The following is a 22,759-nucleotide window of genomic DNA, read 5'->3' on the forward strand; positions in this document are numbered from 1 at the left end:
TTGAGCATGTCTAGGTTGCGAGGGCAAGGTTACGATGGGGCCAGCAATATGCAAGGTGAGTTCAATGGTCTCAAAGCTCTTATTATGAAAGAAAGTGGTTGTGCCTATTATATTCGTTGCTTTGCTCATCAACTTCAATTAGCTCTTGTAGCTATGGCAAAGAAGAACATCCAAATTGAGTCTCTTTTTAGTATAGTTACTATTTTGGTAAATGTTGTTGGAGCTTCATCGAAGCTTTATGATCCTCTTTGAGAGAAGCAATCTATTACAGTTATTGAAGCACTAAACAGTGGTGAGTTTACAAGTGGGAAAGGCAAAAATCATGAAACTACTTTGAGCTGGAGAAACACGTTGGGGTTCACACTTTGGTACTTTAGTAAGTATAATGACTATGTTTTCATCCATACTTGATGTACTTGAAGTAATAGCAGATGCTGGAGTAAGCTCTCAACAAATATGTGAAGTGAATAATTTATTGGATTCCATGCAATCATTTGATTTTATGTTTAATCTACACTAGATGAAAGATATACTAGGAATAACCAATGAATTGTCACAAGCATTGCAAAGGAAGGATCAAGATATTGTAAATGCCATAAAGTTGGTTGGAGTTTGTAAGCAAAGATTGGAGATAATGAGGAAAAGTGGTTGGGATTCTTTACTTAGGGAAGTCTCAGAATTTTGTCTTAAACATGATATTGATGTGCCTAATATGGATGATATATTTCTTTCTTGAAGGCGAGGGCAACGAAAAGCACAAGCAATCACAAATATGCATCATTATTGTGTTGGGATATTTTATGTTGTTTTGGATTGGCACCTTCAAGAACTAAATAATCGTTTCAATGAGACCAACATTGAGTTACTTCTTTGTTTGGCATGTATATGTCCAGCCGACTCCTTCTCTGCTTTTGATAGCCAAAAGCTATTGCGTCTTGCCCAGTTTTATCCTAAAGACTTCTCTATGAATGAGTTGGTGATACTTAAGATTCAACTTGAGACTTACATTGTGGATATGCGGTCTAGCATTGAGTTTTTAGGTTTAAAAGAGATTGGAGATCTTGCAAAAAAAATGGTTCAATGCAAAAAACACAAGGTGTATTCGCTGGTTTACTTGCTTGTAACATTAACACTAACTCTTCCAGTTGCTACTGCAACCATTGAAAGAGCATTTTCAGCCATGAAAATTCTGAAGAATCGCTTGAGAAATCGGATGGGAGATCAATGAATGAATGATAACATGGTTATTTTTATAGAGACAGATATTTGATAGTATTGGTAATGATGTTGTCATGCAATGCTTTCAGAACATGAAAATGCATCGAGGGATATTGTAAGGGACTGTTTATGAAAAACTTTTTGGATTAATATATAAGTATTGTGTTTAGTAAATTCTTGAGCTTTTTAATTATGACTTTGTTGTTTGAGGATGTCCCCATTCACACAAACCTCTGGCTTCGTTCTTGGAAATCGACCTCAAACCTGAGGGGGTAAAAGTAATTTACCCATAAATTATTGTACCAAAATTTGGGTACATTCTTCAATTCACAATATATATATATATATATTAGGTTTAATAACATTAGTAAATTTCTTGATTAAACTTGACATGGTTACATTCTCAAATCAAAGAAAAAAGAATGTACCCATATAAGTTTAAAAATGGATTAGAAAATAGGTTATATATGTATATATATAAAGGTACATTTTAAATATAACAAATTGATATATTTAAGAATGAGTACATTTTAAGATTAAAATTTGAAAAAATTACATGAATGGGTACATATAAGATTAAACAATTGAAAACATTTCTTAAAAAAGCTAATGGGTACAAACTTATTCTAATTTTTTATTTATTTTGTAAATGTTTTGAATTGAAAATTAGTTAGGAGTTCAATAAAGGTGTGAGTAGTAAAATTCTAAATCAATTATTAATTTTTATTTAAAAAAATTATGTAACTGATATATAAATTCATTATTACATTAATGTTAGGGACTTAGATCAAAATCTGAAAACTAATAAGGTTTCAGTCAATGAACATTAATAACTAGGGACCGGATACTAATTTTTACTAAAAAATATAAGAAATTGAAAATATAAAATTTAAAAGTTTTGCAAATCAAATTTAATTGCTAATATACTCATGACACTAAGTATTACTGGCATTGAAGTCACACTGGGACATTCTTCAATTCACAATATATATTAGGTTTAATAACATTAGTAAATTTCTTGATTAAACTTGACATGGTTACATTCTCAAATCAAAGAAAAAAGAATGTACCCATATAAGTTTTGTTTGTACCATACTTGACCAATCCCGAAACTACCGAGCACCGGCCAACGCTATACTGTCAAGGACCCAGAAGAGTTCCCCTCCGACCAGGAGGCCAATCACTACTCGACACGTGTCAAGATTAGAAGCCAATCAGAGCGCAGCACGTGTCAACATCAAGAACCAATCATAACATGACACATGTCAATGTGACAAAGCTACAAGTTTTTCTATAAATAGGGGTCATTCCCCCACAATATTGCCTAATGCCATTTTGTGTTAAATCATTCACAAGAACTCACTAAATTGAGAGCTTGATCCTTTGTACTTGTGTAAGCCCTTCACTACTAATAAGAACTCCTCTACTCCGTGGACGTAGCCAATCTGGGTGAACCACGTACATCCTGTGTTTGTTTCTCTGTCTCTATTCATTTACGTACTTATCCTCACTAGTGACCGAAGCAACCAAGCGAAGGTCACAAAACCTGACACTTTCTGTTGTACCAAAGTCTTCGCTGATTTTGTGCATCAACATTTGGCGCCGTCTGTGGGAAACGACACTTATTCCTACTCTCTTCAGCTGTGTCAAGCTGGTTTCTATCATTCGTACACTTTCTTTTGACCAGGCATCCCTCTCCAACATGGGAAGCGAAGGAAGCCACAGCACACAGAATGACACCCCCCTTGCACATAGTGCAAAACAACGAAAGAAGGAAGGAAAACGAGTTCTTCTTCAAGCTAAAGTCAATGAGTTGGAAGCTCAGAACAACAAGATAGCAATGAGGAATGAGGTCCTCCAGGAGCAATATGAGAAGCTCTTCGAGACACTCCACGAAGCTAGGCAAGCTCAGACACGCGAGCTTGTTGCCCCCGTGGAAGTCAACCATCAACTGGGTGCCCTCCAACATGGAGGGTCACATGCATTCGACATAGATATCCCTGATAGGGAACAGATTACCCCTCGACTTGATAATCAACATGAGGCTTCTCTTAACCCAGTTGCTTCGACCCGAACCATGAGAAGTGGAGGGAGACACCTCTTTGCTGAAGGGGCAGAAGGATCGAAAGCCGTCTTTCGCGATTGTCGGGATTTCCTGAAGCAACGTCGAGAGAATTCCATCCATATAAGCTCAAAGATTAATGACCCAAGGATTTCTGAGAGACTCGGTCCCCTGCCACGGCCCAAGCCGGCCACCAATTTGGGGAAGGGGCAACAAGTCCTAGAGAGACATGAGGGTACAGGGGACTCAGAGGTGTTCCGACAGACATACCCTGGAAACCAGTACAACGAGTCCAGGGAAAAATCACATGCCCTTGATCAAACCTTCCTAATTCCAAGAGGAGATGGAGATTTACGAAAGAAAGCTCCAGTGGCACATAACTCCGCTCAGGACCCCCTTGTCCTACAACTTATTGAGGAAGTAAACAAGTTGAAGGCTGAACGTCAGGCTGAAATACCTGACTGGAACCAACCCAGGCCTGGCCCTCTTACAAGGAGGATCCTCAACACCCCCCTTCAAGCAAAGACAAAGCAAAAGCTTGGCTTGCAACTTTATACTGGAAAAGAGGACCCGATTGAGCACCTTAACCTCTTTGAGTCCACCATGGCATACCGGATGCACACCGACGAAGAGCGATGTCTTCTCTTCCCCTCCACCCTCTCTGGCGGAGCTCTAAATTGGTATTGTCGTCTTACACCTGAGACGGTAGACTCATTTGAGGAATTGAGGAAACTATTTGTTTCCCAACACATTTTCCAAACCGATCGCTTGCACTCTGCAGATGACCTGTACACTATCCGCCAGAAGCCAGACGAGTCATTACGTATGTATGCTGGCCGCTTCAGCCATGAATACTCCCGGTGTGCCGAGGCAGACGACAAGACTGCCCTCAAAGCCTTCACGGCAGGCCTACGTGATTGTTTCTTTAAATACATGATCAATGCCAATACTTGGAAGACTTACTCTGAGGTGATGGCGCAGGCTTATAACCATGCATCCGCCGAGGCAAAGACATATCAGGAGAAACCCCCTACAACCATCATTTATCAACAAGTGGGAGGTGGAAGCCAGACTCACCTAAATGAGAAGACCTCGACTTTCCAAACAGCAGTGGCACCTCCCCATGCCTTGCATAATGCTTCGCCGAATCAACAGACATATCAATTTCAAGGCAAGAGGAAGGATTTCCATCCTCACCACTCTCATTTCAGTAAAAAGAGTAAGGGACACTATCCCGATAACCAAGGGTATCGCCACAATAACGCTCGCCCCCAGGCAGTCAATGCAGTAGGTCAAACCCGCGTCAAGATACCCCCTACCCCAAGGTATGAGACATACACGCCCTTGAATGCCACATGCGCGGCCATTTACCCCAGCATAGCTCACCTGATACCAAAGCCAAAGCCGAGGCACCCAGATTACACGCCCCCGAATAACGCGGGCATGTTTTGTTGCTACCATGAGCATAACGGCCATGATAGCGAGAAATGTATCATCATCCGTGATCGTATTGAAGCTTTGGCACGAGAAGGAAAAATTGATCAATTCCTCCTTCACCCTCAAAGGGATAACCGTAACCAACGCCAGGTGAATGTCATATATTCCATAAGCGGCGGCACACCCATATCTGAATCTTCCAATAGGGCCATGAAAAACAGTGAACGAATTCTGAGGCCTGGTCACCAAGTGTTTCACGTGGAAGACATCAGGGGAGGGAAGTATCAAAAGCCTAACTGGGATCCGATATGTTTCTACCCTGAGGAAGAAAGAGGCATCATCTACCCTCATAACGACCCATTGATCGTGGAGGCTCACATAGCCAACTTTGATGTTCGACGAATCCTCGTAGACACAGGGGCTTCAGTCAATATCATGTTTGCCGAAGCTTTCAGGGCACTCAGTGTAGCTGAACACTTGCTCGATCGCTCGATTTCTCCTCTGATAAGCTTCTCCGGTGATATCGTGCAACCCTTAGGGAGCATACATTTACCATTTACTATTGGTACAGGCCCTTACATGGCTACCATTACCACTAACTTCCTAGTGGTTGACTGCCCAACGGCATACAATGTCATCTTTGGGCGCACAGGCATCAATGATCTCAAGGCTATGGTATCCACGCATATGCTGTTGATGAAATTTCCAACCCCCCATGGCAACGGCTACATCAGAGGAGATCAGCTTAGTGCACGATCATGTTACAACACTTCAGTTAAGCAACAACACTTGCCCGGACCCAAGGAAACCCTGTCTGTACATGACCAAGTCACAAAGACCAGCCTAGATGAAGCGAACTTGGATCTTCCTGATAGCAACAATCAACCCGATGATCCTCGAGATGACTCTTTCACCCAGCAAGCCCAACCTGCTGAAGAGTTGGAGAAGGTACCTATCTCAAGAGATTATCCAGATCGCATGGTGAAGATTGGCACCACATTGTCACCACCCCTTCGGTTAGCATTGATATCTTTTTTGAAAGAGAACACTGAAGTCTTCGCCTGGTCATACGAGGACATGCCAGGCATCTCTCCCGATGTCATCTGTCATCGTTTGAGTATTGACCCCAAGATCAAGCCGGTGAGACAGAAGCGAAGATCTTATGACGCTGAACGATACGAGGCAATGAAAGCAGAAGTTGAAAAACTCAAAGGCATAGGCTTTGTCCGCGAAGTCAATTACCCGACATGGGTAGCAAATGTGGTCCTTGTTAAGAAAAATCCGACCAAAGAAAGTCTTTTGCTTCAAAAGGTCTTGTGAAGAATGTGTGTTGACTACACCGACCTAAACAAAGGGTGTCCGAAAGATAGCTTCCCTCTTCCTCTTATTGACAGACTTATAGACTCTACGGCCGGGTGTGAACTCCTGAGCTTCATGGATGCTTACTCAGGATACAACCAAATCCTCATGAACCCTTCGGATCAAGAACACACAGCCTTCACTACCGACAGAGGACTATACTGCTACAAAGTCATGCCTTTCGGCCTAAAGAATGCAGGAGCGACTTATCAGAGACTAGTCAACTCAATGTTCGCCGAGCAGATTGGGAAGAGCATGGAAGTTTACGTTGATGATATGTTAGTCAAGAGCAAACATGCTGACCAACACATCACCAACCTATATGAAACTTTCACTATTTTGAAGAGGTATCGAATGAGGTTAAACCCCAACAAATGTGCCTTCGGCGTAGGCTCTGGCAAATTCTTAGGTTTCATGATTAGCCAACGAGGCATTGAAGCTAATCCCGAGAAGATCAAAGCAATCCTCGACATGAAGGAACCGGTAACTTCAAAGGACATCCAGAGCCTTACTGGCAAGGTGGCAGCCTTAACCAGGTTCATTTCTAAGGCCACAGACAAATGTGCTCCCTTTTTTAAAGCACTTAAGGGAAGTAGGAAGTACATTACATGGACTGATGAATGTGCCGAGGCATTCAAAAACCTCAAGGAGTACATGAGTAAAGCCCCTCTACTCTCCAAGCCCGAGGTAGGAGACATTCTCATTATCTACCTATCGGTATCAGCTTCAGCCGTAAGTTCCGTTCTCATTCGAAAGGATGGGAATATTGAGCGACCTGTCTACTACGCTAGCAAAGCCTTACAAGATGCGGAGACACGGTACTCTAACATTGAGAAATTGGCTCTGGCATTGGTCATGTCTGCTCGAAAACTCCGCCCTTACTTCCAAGCGCACTCCATCATCGTGCTTACCAATTATCCTCTTCGACAGATACTCCAAAGTCCTGACACTTCAGGGCGAATGATCAAATGGGCAATAGCGTTGGGTGAGTTTGACATCTCCTACCAACCAAAGCCAGCTAAGAAGGGCCAAGCAGTAGCAGATTTCATCGCCGACTTCACATATCCTGTTGACATTGCTTCTACACCTGAAGCAGTAGCTTCATTACCATCGGAAGCTTAGAAAGTAGAATCAACGACCTCAGCATGGAGTCTGTATGTTGATGGCTCATCCAACCAACAGGGCTGTGGAGCGGGACTAGTCTTGACTACGCCCGACAAAGTAGCAATGGAGTATGCTCTTCGTTTCAAATTCAAGGCATCAAACAATGAGGCCGAGTATGAAGCCCTTCTAGCAGGATTACGTTTGGCCAAACACCTCGGGGTTAAACAAATTGATATTTTCAGTGACTCCCAATTAGTGGTCAACCAGGTTACCAACAACTTTGATGCTAAGGACAGCTCCATGGCAGCATATCTTGCGCAAACACAACTTTTGCTCAAGCACTTCCACTACCAGATCACCCAGGTTTCTCGAGCGGCAAACAGTCATGCAGACGCCCTGGCTCGCCTCGCCTCAGCTGTGGAAGACAAGATTGGAAGAAAAATTCATGTCGAACTGTTGGCAACACCAAGCACCATGGCCGCAGAAGTATGCAACTTACAACGGGGGGATAGTTGGATCACCCCGATCTATAATTTCCTTGCTCATGGCACCCTCCCAAATGATAAAGTCCAGGCTAAGCAAATTCGATACAAGTCTACCCGCTACCTGATCATCAATGATCAACTCTATAAGCGAGGTTTTAGCCTGCCATACTTAAGGTGTCTTACGCCTGCCGAGGCGGAAATCGTCCTTCGGGAAATACATGAGGGAGTCTGTGGAGATCATGCTGGATCTCGATCCCTAGCACACAAGACTTTTCGCCAAGGATATTACTGGCCAACACTCCACCAGGATGCCATCAAAGTATCCCGCTCATGTGACAAATGTCAACGATATGCGGCTATTCCTCATTCCCCTCCAGAGCCTCTTACTCCTATGATCAGCCCTTGGCCCTTCGCCCAGTGGGGACTTGATTTGATCGGCCCAATGCCGGCAGGGAAGGGCAAAGTCTGTTACGCAGTCGTTGCAGTGGACTACTTCACAAAGTGGGCCGAAGTAGAACCCTTGGCAACCATTACTGAGGCAAAGATAGAAGACTTCGTGTGGAAGAACATCCTTTGTAGATTCGGCATTCCCAATGCGATAGTCACTGACAATGGGCGACAGTTTGACAACAAGAAGTTCAGGTTGTTCTGCTCTAAGTTCAACATCAACTTATGCTTTGCCTCTCCAGCTCATCCCCAGTCTAATGGACAAGTTGAGGCCATCAACAAAATAATCAAGCGCACTTTGAAAACCAGCTTGGACAAAGCTAAAGGCTGTTGGCCAGAATTTGTACCCCAAGTTCTTTGGTCATATCGCACTTCATATCGGACTTCAACAGGAGAAACTCCATTCTCACTTGCCTTTGGCACAGAGGCGGTTGTCCCTGTTGAGCTCGAGCAAGCAACATTCCGAGTCCAGAACTACATTCAAAGTGAAAATGACAAACAACTCACCCTCAACTTGGATTTAGTCGAGGAACACAGAAACCAAGCTCACTTGAGGAATGTCGCCTACAAGCAGCGCATCTCCAACTATTATGACTCTAGGGTCAAGCCTCGTTCTTTCAAAATAGGAGATTGGGTCTTAAAGAAAAGATTACTCTGCGACAGAGTCCCGAGTGAAGGCACACTTAGTCCAAACTGGGATGGACCGTATGAAGTCATTGGCATCAGTCGCCCTGGCTCTTACACACTTAGAAGCTCCGATGGCAAGACCCTTGGCCATCCATGGAACACTGATCACTTGAAGTACTACTACAAATAGACTCACGATGTACAAGTGTTGAGCTATAGCCGTTCGACATCCTATGTAATGAAGGCCATTTGGCAATGAATTCAATAAAGAGGTAATTTAGCCAACTCAGCCCTCACTCTTTTACATTCATAGCAAGCGATGCCGGAACCCTTCTCAATCAGAAAGCAATCTGTCTTCCACAGTCACTACAAAACAAGCAAATGAAGACCGTGTCAAGCGCCAAAAAAAAAAAAAAAAAAAAAAAAAAAAAAAAAAAACAGCTTCATCCAAAAAGCTTCACCCGAAAAGCTTCACCTCCAAAGCTTCACCCACAAAGCTTCACCTAAAAAGCTTCACCCAAAAAGCTTCACCATCAAAGCTTCACCTAAAAAGCTTCACCCAAAAAGCTTCACCATCAAAGCTTCACCTAAAAAAGCTTCACCCAAAAAGCTTCACCCGAAAAGCTTCACCTAAAAAGCTTCACCCAAAAAGCTTCACCCGAAAAGCTTCACCTAAAAAGCTTCACCCGAAAAGCTTCACCTAAAAAGCTTCACCCAACAAGCTTCACCCGAAAAGCTTCACCTCCAAAGCTTCACCCACAAAGCTTCAACACCAAAGCTTCACCTACAAAGCTTCAACACAAAACCTTGCTCCAAATAAACAAATTTTATTCACAAAACCCAAGATGCCCTTGAACTTGTACAAAAACACTTGGGTAAACATAAACATTTTTTGTTTTACACCCACAAGGGCCCAAAATTTTCCTTCTTATTTATTCACTTATATATGTTCCCAAACATATTATAATAGATCCAACAACAAGCCAAAGTCCCAAATTTCATAATGGACAAAAGTACAAGCAATTCATCAATAATGAAGGTGCTACAAAAATTGGAATCTGCCCCAAAATAGAAATCCAACCCAAGAGACTTTTTATCTCTCTCCCTCTTCCGCCTCCTTTCATCTATCAAATTTCTGCAACCTCTGCTCTTCTCCAATGGAGCTGAATTTTGGACACCCTATAGTTCTTGAGCATATGAACAACTTTCAAGAAGGAACCATTTCTGTTTGAGCGACGGAAATTAAAGTGTTGAAGCTCCAAACATGATAGTCGGCTTCTTGCAGATTTCGAAGCTGTTGTGATGTTTCGAAGATCTGGAAATATTTAACCGTTAGTTCATCCTGAATTTTTGATATGTTATGAAAGAGTCGATGAGGAACAACTTCAATGAAGAAAGCATACCGATCTGAACAAGAGAAAATGGAGTTTCGAAGCTCACAACAAATCTGACGGGTTGACAGAAAAATAATAACCAGTCATTCATCATACCTGAGTTTCTTGAGTTATACAGCTCCGAGGGATCTCAAATTTGGATATGTTGTAGTTCACAAGCTGAGGAACAACTTCAATGAAGAAAGCATACCGATCTGAACAAGAGAAAATGGAGTTTCGAAGCTCACAACAAATCTGACGGGTTGACAGAAAAATAATAACCAGTCATTCATCATACCTGAGTTTCTTGAGTTATACAGCTCCGAGGGATCTCAAATTTGGATATGTTGTAGTTCACAAGCTGAGGAACAACTTCAATGAAGAAAGCATGCTGATCTGAGCAAGAGAAAATAGAGTTTCAAAGCTCACAACAAATCTGACGGGTTGACAGACAAATGATAAACAGTCACTCATCATACCTGGATTTCTGGAGTTGTACTGCTCCGATGGCTCTCCAATTTGGATATGTTGTAGTTAAGGAATTAACGAACAACTTTCATGAAGACAACTTTGTGATTCGACCTACAGATGATGGTGTTATGTTGAAAAACAATTCCGGTTGTTAGGGGAAATGAAAAACAATTCCACCAAAGAAACATCATTATGATGTTTCATCATTATGGTGTTTTCATCATTATGATGCTTTCATCATTGTGATGCTTCCATCATTGTGATGCTTCCATTATGATGTTAATGCACCAACGGTTACACCTTCTGCAATTCCACTTATTCGGGCCTAGCAACCTTCATAAACAAAATCTATGAAGAAAAAGTCCGGGGCTACCACTTAGAAAACAAAAGAATGAAGTTTTGGTACTTACGACATGGACTATTAGCAAGACACCTCATTCGTCAACTCCCTCGACTAGAGACTTGGGGGACTCCCACCATATGCTACTACGCCTTGGTACTCAAAAGTTCGTGACTACTCAGTGACTTGGATTTTTCAAGTCTCCAACCGAGAAGTTTTCCTCACTCGGGAAATTAAGGGAACACTACCTCAAACTACATGCTTCACTCACAAAGCTTCAACAATACAGGTTTCAACAAAAGCAAAAATTCAAAGAACTTTATGAAGAAGGCTTTGGTGTATTTAACACAATATGTTGAAATGAAGCAAAGCTTATTTATTAATATTTTCGATAAGCCACAAATATGTACATATACATGAGTCAAAATAAACAAACAAAAGGGAGCCTTCACAAAGGTTGCTTAGGGGAAGTCTCAGCAGTCGGTAGAGCCCCAGAAAGAGAAAGCACCGGAGGGTGGTTATCCGGAGCCTCAGTACTTGACAAAACCCCAGAAGGAGGAGGCATTGGAGGTTCATCATTTGAAGCTTCATTACCAGGTACAGCCCCAGAGGACGAAGGCAATAAATGCCTTTGGAACAAACCCACAAACCGCTGATGATCAAGTAAAACCTTACCATCAGATTCCTTCATCTGGTCAAGCTTCCTCTTCATGTTTGTAGCATAGTCATGGGCGAGCCGGTGCAACTGCTTATTCTCATGCTTGAGCCCTCTAATCTCCTGTTTGAGACTCATCACTTCAGCAGCCAATGATTCAACTTGGCGGGTTCTAGCAAATAGGCGTTGGGCCATATTAGACACAGAACCTGCACACTGAACACTAAGAGCCAGAGAGTCCTTAACAGCCAACTCATCAGACCGTTTGGAAAGTAGTCTGTTATCTTTGGGAGTGAGAAGGTTCCTGGCCACCACTGCAGCGGTCATATCATTCTTCATCACAGAATCCCCAACGGTAAGAGGACCAGTAGGGGATATGAAGGATGGGCGCCATATGTTGTCTGGAGAAGGCATGGCTGTCTCTTCTCCAAGGTTCAAGTCAAAACGACGGTCGGAGGGTCCAGACATTTTCAAATGTGTTGAAGAAGGAAGAGGTCAGACAAATCAAGATCTTAGAAGTGCAAGAAATGAGCTTCTACTGGTAGAGATTCAAGTGTGCTGTGGAACTTAATGCCAGCCTCTATAAAAATCTGCACTCGACGGAGCTTCAGAAATCGAAGAGGCGTTTGCTTTCTCAAAAGCTGGGCTGCTCAGAGACCACGAGGGCCGATCTCAGAAATCGAAGAGGCGAATGCTTTCTCAAAAGCTGGGCTGCTCAGAGACCACGAGGGCCGATCTCAGAAATCGAAGAAGCACCTGCTTTTGCAGCCTCGTCAGCACCTGTCACATGCACAATCAGCTTTGCGGAAATTACGGGCAATCTGTCGAAGATTTCTGGTGAAGTAGAAAGCACGTGAATCTTACTGATCAATCACCGCTCTCCATATGCACCATCAACTCCTCGGGTACCACATATAACTTTGTCAAAGATCTCTGACAAAGTTTAGGCACGAGAATTTCGAAGTGCCAGCTACCCTACTATTACCCATAAGGGTAAAGGAACAGCACCACTGCTTGACAACTGGAAAGTCCCTATGTGTGTCGACCTCCGTGTTTTGTGGCAAGACAGGTTGGCAAGAACGACCAACCTTTACTCACATTCGAGAAAAGACTCCCAACATAATTACTTTCTCAAAAACCGGAGTAGCACCGCTTTCCGAATCTCGAGAGTCAGATCCTCGACGGGATTGCTTGTTCGAAAACCGAAGAGGCACAACTCTCAGAACTTCGAGAGCCAGATTTCCTTAGATAAAGCTTGTCTGTAATCTCCACACGTAATATCAGCTTTCCAGATACCACATACCACTTTTTCAAAGTGCTCTGACAAAATTAAAACACGTGAAGCTGGCAGCTCCCACTACATTGCTGTGACCAAGAAGGGTAAAGGAATAGCATTACTACTTGTTATTGGGAAATCCCTATATACATTGACCTCCCTCCTCAACGGACAGGCAAACCTGCAAAAATGCTCAACCCTTTCTCGCATTCGAAAAGGCACCCTCAACATAACCTCTCGAAATACTCAGCTTTATTTCCCCCCGATAATACCTCAGCAAATAAGCCACACCAAGAACAAGAGTATCTCATATCATCAGGGTCGAAAGCAAGAGTATCCCATATCATGCTTTCTCCCTGTCTTTGTCTTTGTCCTTGTCCACACCTGCAGGACAAGGAGAAAGAGAGCAGTCAGTCGGAACCTGAAATCAAACCTCCAATTTGGAACTGACTGCCTGGAGCCTTTGCCTGGTTACTTACTTAGCATTGCTCTCGAGTACTCATCCTCAACTGCTGTCAAGGTCACGAATTCCACCGGCAAATACCTCATGACAGTTGATCAGATATTGGCTCTTTACACTGAAGCTGCCAAGCGTGGATGAGTCACTATGAAGGAATGTTCTGAAGGACCATTTAAATGCAAAGGTTGCACACCACTTCTGCCATGCAAAAGATTGAAGCAGAAGGTTCAACGGTGAGCTGAAACAGATCACTACAGCACGACACCTTTCCATACCACATTCATTATTCCGTCAACAGCAAAAGTATCCCATATCATCAAGGTCGAACGTACTCTAGATTTGATGGACTTGTTTTGACCCTCAAATTTTTGAGTCGGCCTTATACTCTGAAGGGCACCAGAAAACCCTCCAGCACAGTTCAAGAATAAGCCTGTGGAAAGTTACTTCTTCAAAAGCAAAAGTATCTCATATCATCTCTTATCCATTTGCTTCTCCTTATCCTGACAGTTGAATGAGAGACAAGGAGAATGAGAACAATCAACCGGAAGCCGACGTCAAACCTCTGATCCTGGGTTGCTTACTTGGAAGTTTGACTGCTTACCTTGTCTGTCACCTCTTTCGGCAGATCTCCTAGCTCGGCGACTTGGGGGACTCCTACTATAGGGTTTGTATCACACTTGACTAAGCCCGAAACTACAACTAAGCTTCAAGTGAAATTGATACATTACCTTGTGCGTCAACATCAGCTAAATACACCATTCCCGGATGGAGGAAAGGTACTTCCAGAGAAGGGCAGATGAAGATCAGACCACACTTCGGTACTTAGAAGTTTCGTGATTACTCAAGGGATTGGATCTTGCAAGTCCCCAACCGAGGAGTTTCCCTCACTCGGGAACTTAGGGGAGCACTGTTTGTACCATACTTGACCAATCCCGAAACTACCGAGCACCGGCCAACGCTATACTGTCAAGGACCCAGAAGAGTTCCCCTCCGACCAGGAGGCCAATCACTACTCGACACGTGTCAAGATTAGAAGCCAATAAGAGCGCAGCACGTGTCAACATCAAGAACCAATCATAACATGACACATGTCAATGTGACAAAGCTACAAGTTTTTCTATAAATAGGGGTCATTCCCCCACAATATTGCCTAATGCCATTTTGTGTTAAATCATTCACAAGAACTCACTAAATTGAGAGCTTGATCCTTTGTACTTGTGTAAGCCCTTCACTACTAATAAGAACTCCTCTACTCCGTGGACGTAGCCAATCTGGGTGAACCACGTACATCCTGTGCTTGTTTCTCTGTCTCTATTCATTTACGTACTTATCCTCACTAGTGACCGAAGCAACCAAGCGAAGGTCACAAAACCTGACACTTTCTGTTGTACCAAAGTCTTCGCTGATTTTGTGCATCAACAAGTTTAAAAATGGATTAGAAAAAAAAATTGAATAGGTTATATATATATATATATATATAAAGGTACATTTTAAATATAACAAATTGATATATTTAAGAATGAGTACATTTTAAGATTAAAATTTGAAAAAATTACATGAATGGGTACATATAAGGTTAAACAATTGAAAACATTTCTTAAAAAAGCTAATGGGCACAAACTTATTCTAATTTTTTATTTATTTTGGAAATGTTTTGAATTGAAAATTAGTTAGGAGTTCAATAAAGGTGTGAGTAGTAAAATTCTAAATCAATTATTAATTTTTATTTAAAAAAATTATGTAACTGACATATAAATTCATTATTACATTAATGTTAGGGACTTAGATCAAAATCTGAAAACTAATAAGGTTTCAGTCAATGAACATTAATAACTAGGGACCGGATACTAATTTTTACTAAAAAATATAAGAAATTGAAAATATAAAATTTAACAGTTTTGCAAATCAAATTTAATTGCTAATATACTCATGACACTAAGTATTACTGGCATTGAAGTCACACTGGACATTCTTCAATTCACAATATATATATATATATATATATATATATATATATATATATATATATATATATATATTAGGTTTAATAACATTAGTAAATTTCTTGATTAAACTTGACATGGTTACATTCTCAAATCAAAGAAAAAAGAATGTACCCATATAAGTTTAAAAATGGATTAGAAAAAAATTGAATAGGTTATATATATATATATATATATATAAAGGTACATTTTAAATATAACAAATTGATATATTTAAGAATGAGTACATTTTAATATTAAAATTTGAAAAAATTACATGAATGGGTACATATAAGATTAAACAATTGAAAACATTTCTTAAAAAAGCTAATGGGTACAAACTTATTCTAATTTTTTATTTATTTTGGAAATGTTTTGAATTGAAAATTAGTTAGGAGTTCAATAAAGGTGTGAGTAGTAAAATTCTAAATCAATTATTAATTTTTATTTAAAAAAATTATGTAACTGACATATAAATTCATTATTACATTAATGCTAGGGACTTAGATCAAAATCTGAAAACTAATAAGGTTTCAGTCAATGAATATTAATAACTAGGGACCGGATACTAATTTTTACTAAAAAATATAAGAAATTGAAAATATAAAATTTAACAGTTTTGCAAATCAAATTTAATTGCTAATATACTCATGACACTAAGTATTACTGGCATTGAAGTCACACTGGACATTCTTCAATTCACAATATATATATATATATATATATATATATATATATATATATATATATATTAGGTTTAATAACATTAGTAATTTTCTTGATTAAACTTGACATGGTTACATTCTCAAATCAAAGAAAAAAGAATGTACCCATATAAGTTTAAAAATGGATTATAAAAAAAATTGAATAGGTTATATATATATATATATATATAAAGGTACATTTTAAATATAACAAATTGATATATTTAAGAATGAGTACATTTTAATATTAAAATTTGAAAAAATTACATGAATGGGTACATATAAGATTAAACAATTGAAAACATTTCTTAAAAAAGCTAATGGGTACAAACTTATTCTAATTTTTTATTTATTTTGGAAATGTTTTGAATTGAAAATTAGTTAGGAGTTCAATAAAGGTGTGAGTAGTAAAATTCTAAATCAATTATTAATTTTTATTTAAAAAAATTATGTAACTGACATATAAATTCATTATTACATTAATGTTAGGGACTTAGATCAAAATCTGAAAACTAATAAGGTTTCAGATGAACATTAATAACTAGGGACCAAATACTAATTTTTACTAAAAAATATAAGAAATTGAAAATATAAAATTTAACTGTTTTGCAAATCAAATTTAATTGCTAATATACTCATGACACTAAGTATTACTAGCATTGAAGTCACACTGGACATTAAGATCTGTATTTTGACCTTAATTTTTTTGAATTAATTATGTTTAATTAATAAGGTTTTACTTTTAAATTTGTTAAGAAAAGAAAAAGTCTGCAAATTTGGCAAATTTTTCTCCAGTCAAGCTATGTTTATTCGTTCAAGCTCAACAATCTTTGCTTTCCACCCACGATTAAAGCTAGAAAAAACAATATTTTTCTATTTGGTCATGTTTTATCACCATCCCAATTTATTTTTTCAACACATCCATTCTCTCAAATTGACCTTCACACTAGGGGATGTGACACAACTACAAATCCAATTAAAAGAGTGCAATAGTTTTTTTTTAATTTTATTTCGAAAAGCTCACGAATTTTTTTTAATTAATTTCTTCTTTCGACGAAAGAATCAAAGATTTCTCGTCTGCTGACACTTGGATAGATAACAACCAAACTTGAAGTAGTATTGTTAATCCAAACTAAAGGTACTTCTCGATCGACTAATTCTACGGCTTTTGTGGTGTTAATCCAAATTGAACATGTCGTAGGTTGCCAACACAGTGATGTTAATATAAACTGAAGATGTGCTGACAAAGGGTTAAGGATAATTAGTATTTTTCTCAGAGGTGTGAGAAGGTTTCGCATAGAGCATTTGAGTTTGTGTGTTGAGTTGAAGCCTCTCTCTAAGTTGCAAAACCTCATATTTATAGGTGTGAATTTCACAATGGATGTCTGTCGAGTTGTTAAATTCTTATAATATTCTAATTCCTTTGCATATTCTCTGAGTATATTGGGAATTATTCCCATTCGAAACTCTACCATCATCAAGTCTCGATGCCTTCAACTAGGACTTTGAACCTAGATTGATTCAACCTATATCTGAAAACGAATCCTGATTCTTAATATTTTTCTTATCCAACAACTTAGAGTATATAAGTCGAGTGCATGCAAAAGTAGGTCCAAACACTATGTCATGCAGATCATGACCCAATATTGAATACAAAGACAAAGGAATTTGAAGGAATTTGGAATAAAGGTTGGGACTTGGGGACACAATAGTGCATATATTATGCACTTATGCTAATCAAATAGTGTAACCTTCAATTGTTACTATTTCCTGTTTAGTTTGGGGAGTCCCTCTAAGTAAACTCTAATCCTAAATCTAGACGCTAAAATCTCTACTCTGTAAAATAATTTTTTCATTACTCTATCTAGGTTTATGATCATTCTTACTAACTAAGGCATCATGATTTTTTTAGATTGGTTGTATATAAGATGTAATGGATTGATAGGCATAAAAAATTTCTCTTGTGTCACGTCCCACGATTAATGTCATTCTTCTATGTGAAAAAAAAATTCAGTGTTGCCATCAGGACATAATGTAGTTTTACAGTTCACTCATATTATAACACGTTTTTAATTTAACAATACTTACCTATTTGAGTCTCTGTCTTGAAAGTATATACATAAACTCGTCGGTCACTCATATTGTAACACATAAATTGTAATACCATGTGACGATATATGAGTTACCTAAAAAGTTTTCATTCAATTATCTAATTAATAATCCATGCATAGTTAATTCTAGCGTGATTAGTATGTCGATGACATGATGTTAATGTCAAATTTGCTCTTATTTCATAAGAATAGCTATAGTAGTCGCGACACTTAATTACTTTAACATACTTACATAGTAACTTAGATATTGCATGTAGTGTGAACGAGGATAGCACAAAAATGTGAGGAAGTTGGTGATCATGATTGTCCACAGTCATAAGCAAAAGCAAATCACTTAATAACTAATGCTTATCTATCCTTTAGTGTACTAAAAATGTTTTAGTCACTCCTTTTTTACTTTACCGACAAAATTAATTTGTCGGCAAAAGTCAAAATTTGTCGCCAAAGTGCCTTTCCCGACTAAAAAGTTTGTCGGTAATTTTGTCGCTAAAAGCATGTCGTTTGGAAGAGTTTGCCCCAAAATCTTAACCATGGTACGCATGTTTAGTTGACAAAACAAAAAATTTGTCAGGTGAAAAGCTATCGTGCCGACAAACTCTTATTTAGTTGGCTTAAAAATTGTCGGCAAAATAATATTTTCTAGTAGTTAGTTAATGTTACTTAACATAAGTATCGGATGCATGCAAATCTTTGCTTTCAATTAGTAGTCCTAATTATAAGTAACCTTTTAATCCTTGATTACGCAAAAAGCAAAGTACTGTAAAGTTATTGTTCATCATTTGTTCATGGTTGTTTACAAAAAAACACAGATTAAATCAAAAGAAGGTGAAACTAACATGAGATTAGAGTTTAAATTTGTTGATCATGAAAAAATGAGGGAGTATACGTGTTATTTGGCCATATGGAAAGCGTGACAGAATCCTGACGTGATTTTTAGGGTTTGGTTGAACAGAATCGTATCTGCTCTTTTGGACAAATGTATGATTGCAGATTTTAAGGATAAAGCTTGGATGATTTGGGTAGATAAATTGATTCTGACCTTTCTCCTTCAAGTTCATTGTCTGTCGTACGTATCCGAATATGCCCATTATATATTTTGGATTTAACTCAATCCACAGCTATTATGAACATTTTCTTGGTATAAAATAGATTCCAGCCTATATTATGGAAAAGAAGAAAGCATGGATCTTATGCATAATATGAACCACACAATAGGAATCTATTACACCAACTACCAACACTGAAACATGCATACGCCAGTTTGAAAAAAACGTATGCAACCAAATTTGATTTATGTTAGGCTTTTTAATAAAAAAATGTCTCAGAAATTATTATTTCGGTTTTTAAGAATGAAAATTGATAAGAATGGTCATTGAATTTGTTCACCGTTAATTATTTTGGTCGTTTTATGAAACACTATTAATATCCTCATTATGTGACCACATTTTAAAGAGTTTTTTGGTCAAACCAACCATTTCACTTAACAAGAATATTGACAGATTTTTCATGAACGACCAAAATGTTTTACAAAACTTAAGGACCATTTCTATTGATTTTCATTATCAGACACCAAAGTGAAGAATTAAGTAAATTTAAAAGACCATTTAGCTAAAAAGCTTTTATAGTATAAGTGATGTTGCTAGCTACTTTAAATTACACTTAAAAAAAGAAAAGATTGTATCAAGCTGTACTAAGTTGAAAGAGAAAAGTCAATTTATCAGGAAAATTCATCGTTTGTTTTCGTGATGCTATTATTTTAAGATGGACAATGTTAGGTAGACCAAATTTTTAGACCAAATTTGTAAATCAAATGATGTGTCACCAATAAGAAATGAGCACGTCAACGACACTTAATTACTAATTCAATCATCTACAACCACATCATTTAATTTATAAGGGTTAATCTAAGTTTACTACCCTTAAGTTTCGTGGTTTTCAATATTTCGTACATGAATTTTTTTCATCCTAAAGTCATACCTAAAGTGTTAATTTTGGAACAGTCTCATACATTTGTTAAGTTTTCCATTAGAACTTCTGTTAACTGATGACGTGGTGCTCACGTGGACAATTACTGGGCACCACATGTCAATATCAATATTAAAAAATTAAAAAAAAAGGAACTTTAACAAAAAGTTACCGGTATTGTTCACTTTAACGAAAAACCACATTTTTACACTAAAAAGTCAATCTTGGTATACTTTACCCTTTGTTTATACCATACTTAGGGCCTCCGTATTTAGGCCTCATATAAATACTCGGGTGACTTAAATGTAATTATGTAATAAAGGAATGGGCAAATATATAATAAGTGAGGAGCCCTTATTCTATAAAATGACTCATCACCCTCACAATTAGAGGAGCCCAATTCCTAGGCCATCAGAGACATCACTTTCTCCCTCAAAGGCTCTGAATCTCTCTCCCTCACAAACAGAAAAATACATAATCAGTGTGGACGTAATCCAAACCTTGGGGTGAACCACGATACATCTTGTGTTATTTACATTTCTTGCGGATTGACGGTCGGATTTACGTTGTTCCAAGACCTCCGATTTTGTGCATCAATGTTTGGCGCCATCTGGCGCTGTCTGTGGGAATCGACACGAAAAGCTATGTCGTTTCTCTTTCATTTTTTTCATCAAATCTCACACTGTCCGCATTGAGTCTGCAGAAACCCAACACCCACACTCAGAGACACTCCCACTCCCACTGTTTTTGGTAGCTCTTAACTCTCCAACTACCCAAAAATCCACTTAATTTTCCGTTTTTCTAGTGAGAGAAAGAAAAAAAAAAGCAGAAGAGAGAGACGAGTAGTTCTCCGTTATTAACACTTTTCGGCAACAAAGCTGAACTTCTTACGAGGGAAGACGGGAAGGTCCTGACGCTCAAGGACACGTGTAAGCCTCTCCTGGTTCCCTACTACGACATGAAAAGTTCTGCCCCATTCGTGTTCTCCCGAGCGGACGAGTTCGAGTCGGCGAGTTTCGATTTCGAAATATGAAAAGACTGCCACGCCCCGTCAGGGACTCCAGGCCTGTTCAAGCCGCTCAGCCTGATCTCCGTGGACGGAAAGACATCGTGCTCGGCGGTGGATGGTGGTTTGGCGATAAACAACCCGACGATGGTGGCTGTAACTCACGTACTCAACATCAGGCGCGATTTCCCCTCCATCAACGGCGTTGAGAACCTGCTAGTTTTGTCCGTCGACGGTGTCAAAGACCCACTCACCCAAGAAGGCCTGGCCCAGGCACAGTTCGCCGGCGTCGAGATCCACGGCATTGTCTCCGATGCCATTGGAGCCGACAGCCCCAACTGACACTAGAGCGAGATCTAAATAGTGCGAGTCTCAGTGTATCAATCATGAGAGGTACTGTGCTCCTGATCCAAAGCAAGATTTCAGTGAAGGTTATGATGGGAAAGATGTTGTGGTCCAAAATCTCCGTCAAGCTTGCTTCTATAAAGTGGCCAATGAAAGTGGAAAGCCATGGCTTTGATGGGACCATGTCATTGACTTTGCGATACGTTGCCCAATGAAAGAGAAGAAGTACAACCAAGAATGTGCAAATCAAGTTATTGAATCCCTTGGTGCTCTCGCATGGTGGTTCATTGTATGGCAGGGTCGTTAGGAGCTGGTGGAGATGAAGGCACGAGAATATTCGTGCTTACTGGACTGAAGGCGAAGGAGCACACAGGCCCCGTCGTCGCGACAGCCAATGGGTATTTGTAGGTTGTAAGGGAGCTGCTGAGGAACTCCAGCTCCACATCACTCATCTTGATCGCAGACAAGACTTGATACATTAGCAGGATCATCAGCTTTTTCAGCTCAATGAGGAAAAGAGAGAAAGCAAAACCAAGTGAGAGACGCAGTCGACCGAGAAAAAGAGAAAGTGAAAAGAAAAAAAGAAAAGAGAAAGTAAACAAAAGCAAAAGCAGATAATATTAATGGGGTGCATAGTGTGGTGGTGCAGTTCACAACCATGATGATGATAGGCCAACAAGCCAGCTCATTCGAATGCAGATCTGACAGCAGTTGCATGTGCATGGTCATGGTGTTGTAGCAGATAATATTAATGGGATGCATGGTGGGGTGGTGCAGTCCACAACCATGATAACGATCAGCAACTGTCAAAACCCTTATTTTTTAATGATGTAATTTATTTTTCGTATCTTTCGGAGATATCTGTATAAACCCCATCAGAGGGTAATAATAAAAAATATAAAAATATAAAAAAAAACGGCAAAGCCCAAAATAAATGGGCTGGAATGTTGTGTGGAGGGCGAAGGCCCAGGAGCCCAAAATAGCACCAACCAGGTGACCAAAAGTACGCCCAGTACTACAAAAAATTATTCGGCAGCCCATCGCTATTATCGTCAACGAGGTGATCAAAAGTACGCCCAGTACTCCAAATTTACTCAGCAGCCTGCTGCTATTACCACCAACCAGGTGACCAAAAGTACGCCCAGTACTACAAAAAATTATTCGCCAGCCCACCGCTATTATCGCCAACCAGGTGATCAAAAGTACACCTACTACTCCAAATTTTTTCAGCAGCCTGCTGCTATTACCACCAACCAGGTGATCAAAAGTACGTCCAGTACTTCAAAATTATACATGAGCACTACTCATGTCAATCATACATAAACATTCATG

The 22,759-nt window shown here is 39.4% G+C and overlaps 1 protein-coding gene and 1 long non-coding RNA gene across 3 annotated transcripts; one reads left to right on the plus strand and one right to left on the minus strand.

Moving 5' to 3' along the window:
* Window positions 1-385: 385 nt before the first annotated feature.
* LOC139189532 (uncharacterized) lies at window positions 386-1,228 on the plus strand. The gene is made up of 3 exons (XM_070808501.1): window positions 386-439; window positions 521-614; window positions 894-1,228. The coding sequence occupies exons 1-3, from the start codon at window positions 386-388 to the stop codon at window positions 1,226-1,228; spliced, it is 483 nt and encodes a 160-aa protein (XP_070664602.1).
* Window positions 1,229-9,849: 8,621 nt separating this feature from the next.
* On the minus strand, window positions 9,850-10,825 carry LOC139189690 (uncharacterized). 2 transcript variants are annotated; one of them, XR_011573541.1, is made up of 4 exons: window positions 10,592-10,825; window positions 10,411-10,508; window positions 10,230-10,327; window positions 9,850-10,054 (listed from the first exon to the last, which is right to left on the minus strand). It is a non-coding gene; the product is annotated as an uncharacterized lncRNA (long non-coding RNA). The 2 variants fall into 2 exon arrangements; XR_011573540.1 differs by lacking the exon at window positions 9,850-10,054 and adding an exon at window positions 10,113-10,146.
* Window positions 10,826-22,759: the final 11,934 nt, after the last annotated feature.

The sequence above is a fragment of the Malus domestica genome, chromosome 11 (assembly GCF_042453785.1).
Source record: "Malus domestica chromosome 11, GDT2T_hap1".
Classification (NCBI taxonomy): Eukaryota; Viridiplantae; Streptophyta; class Magnoliopsida; order Rosales; family Rosaceae; genus Malus; species Malus domestica.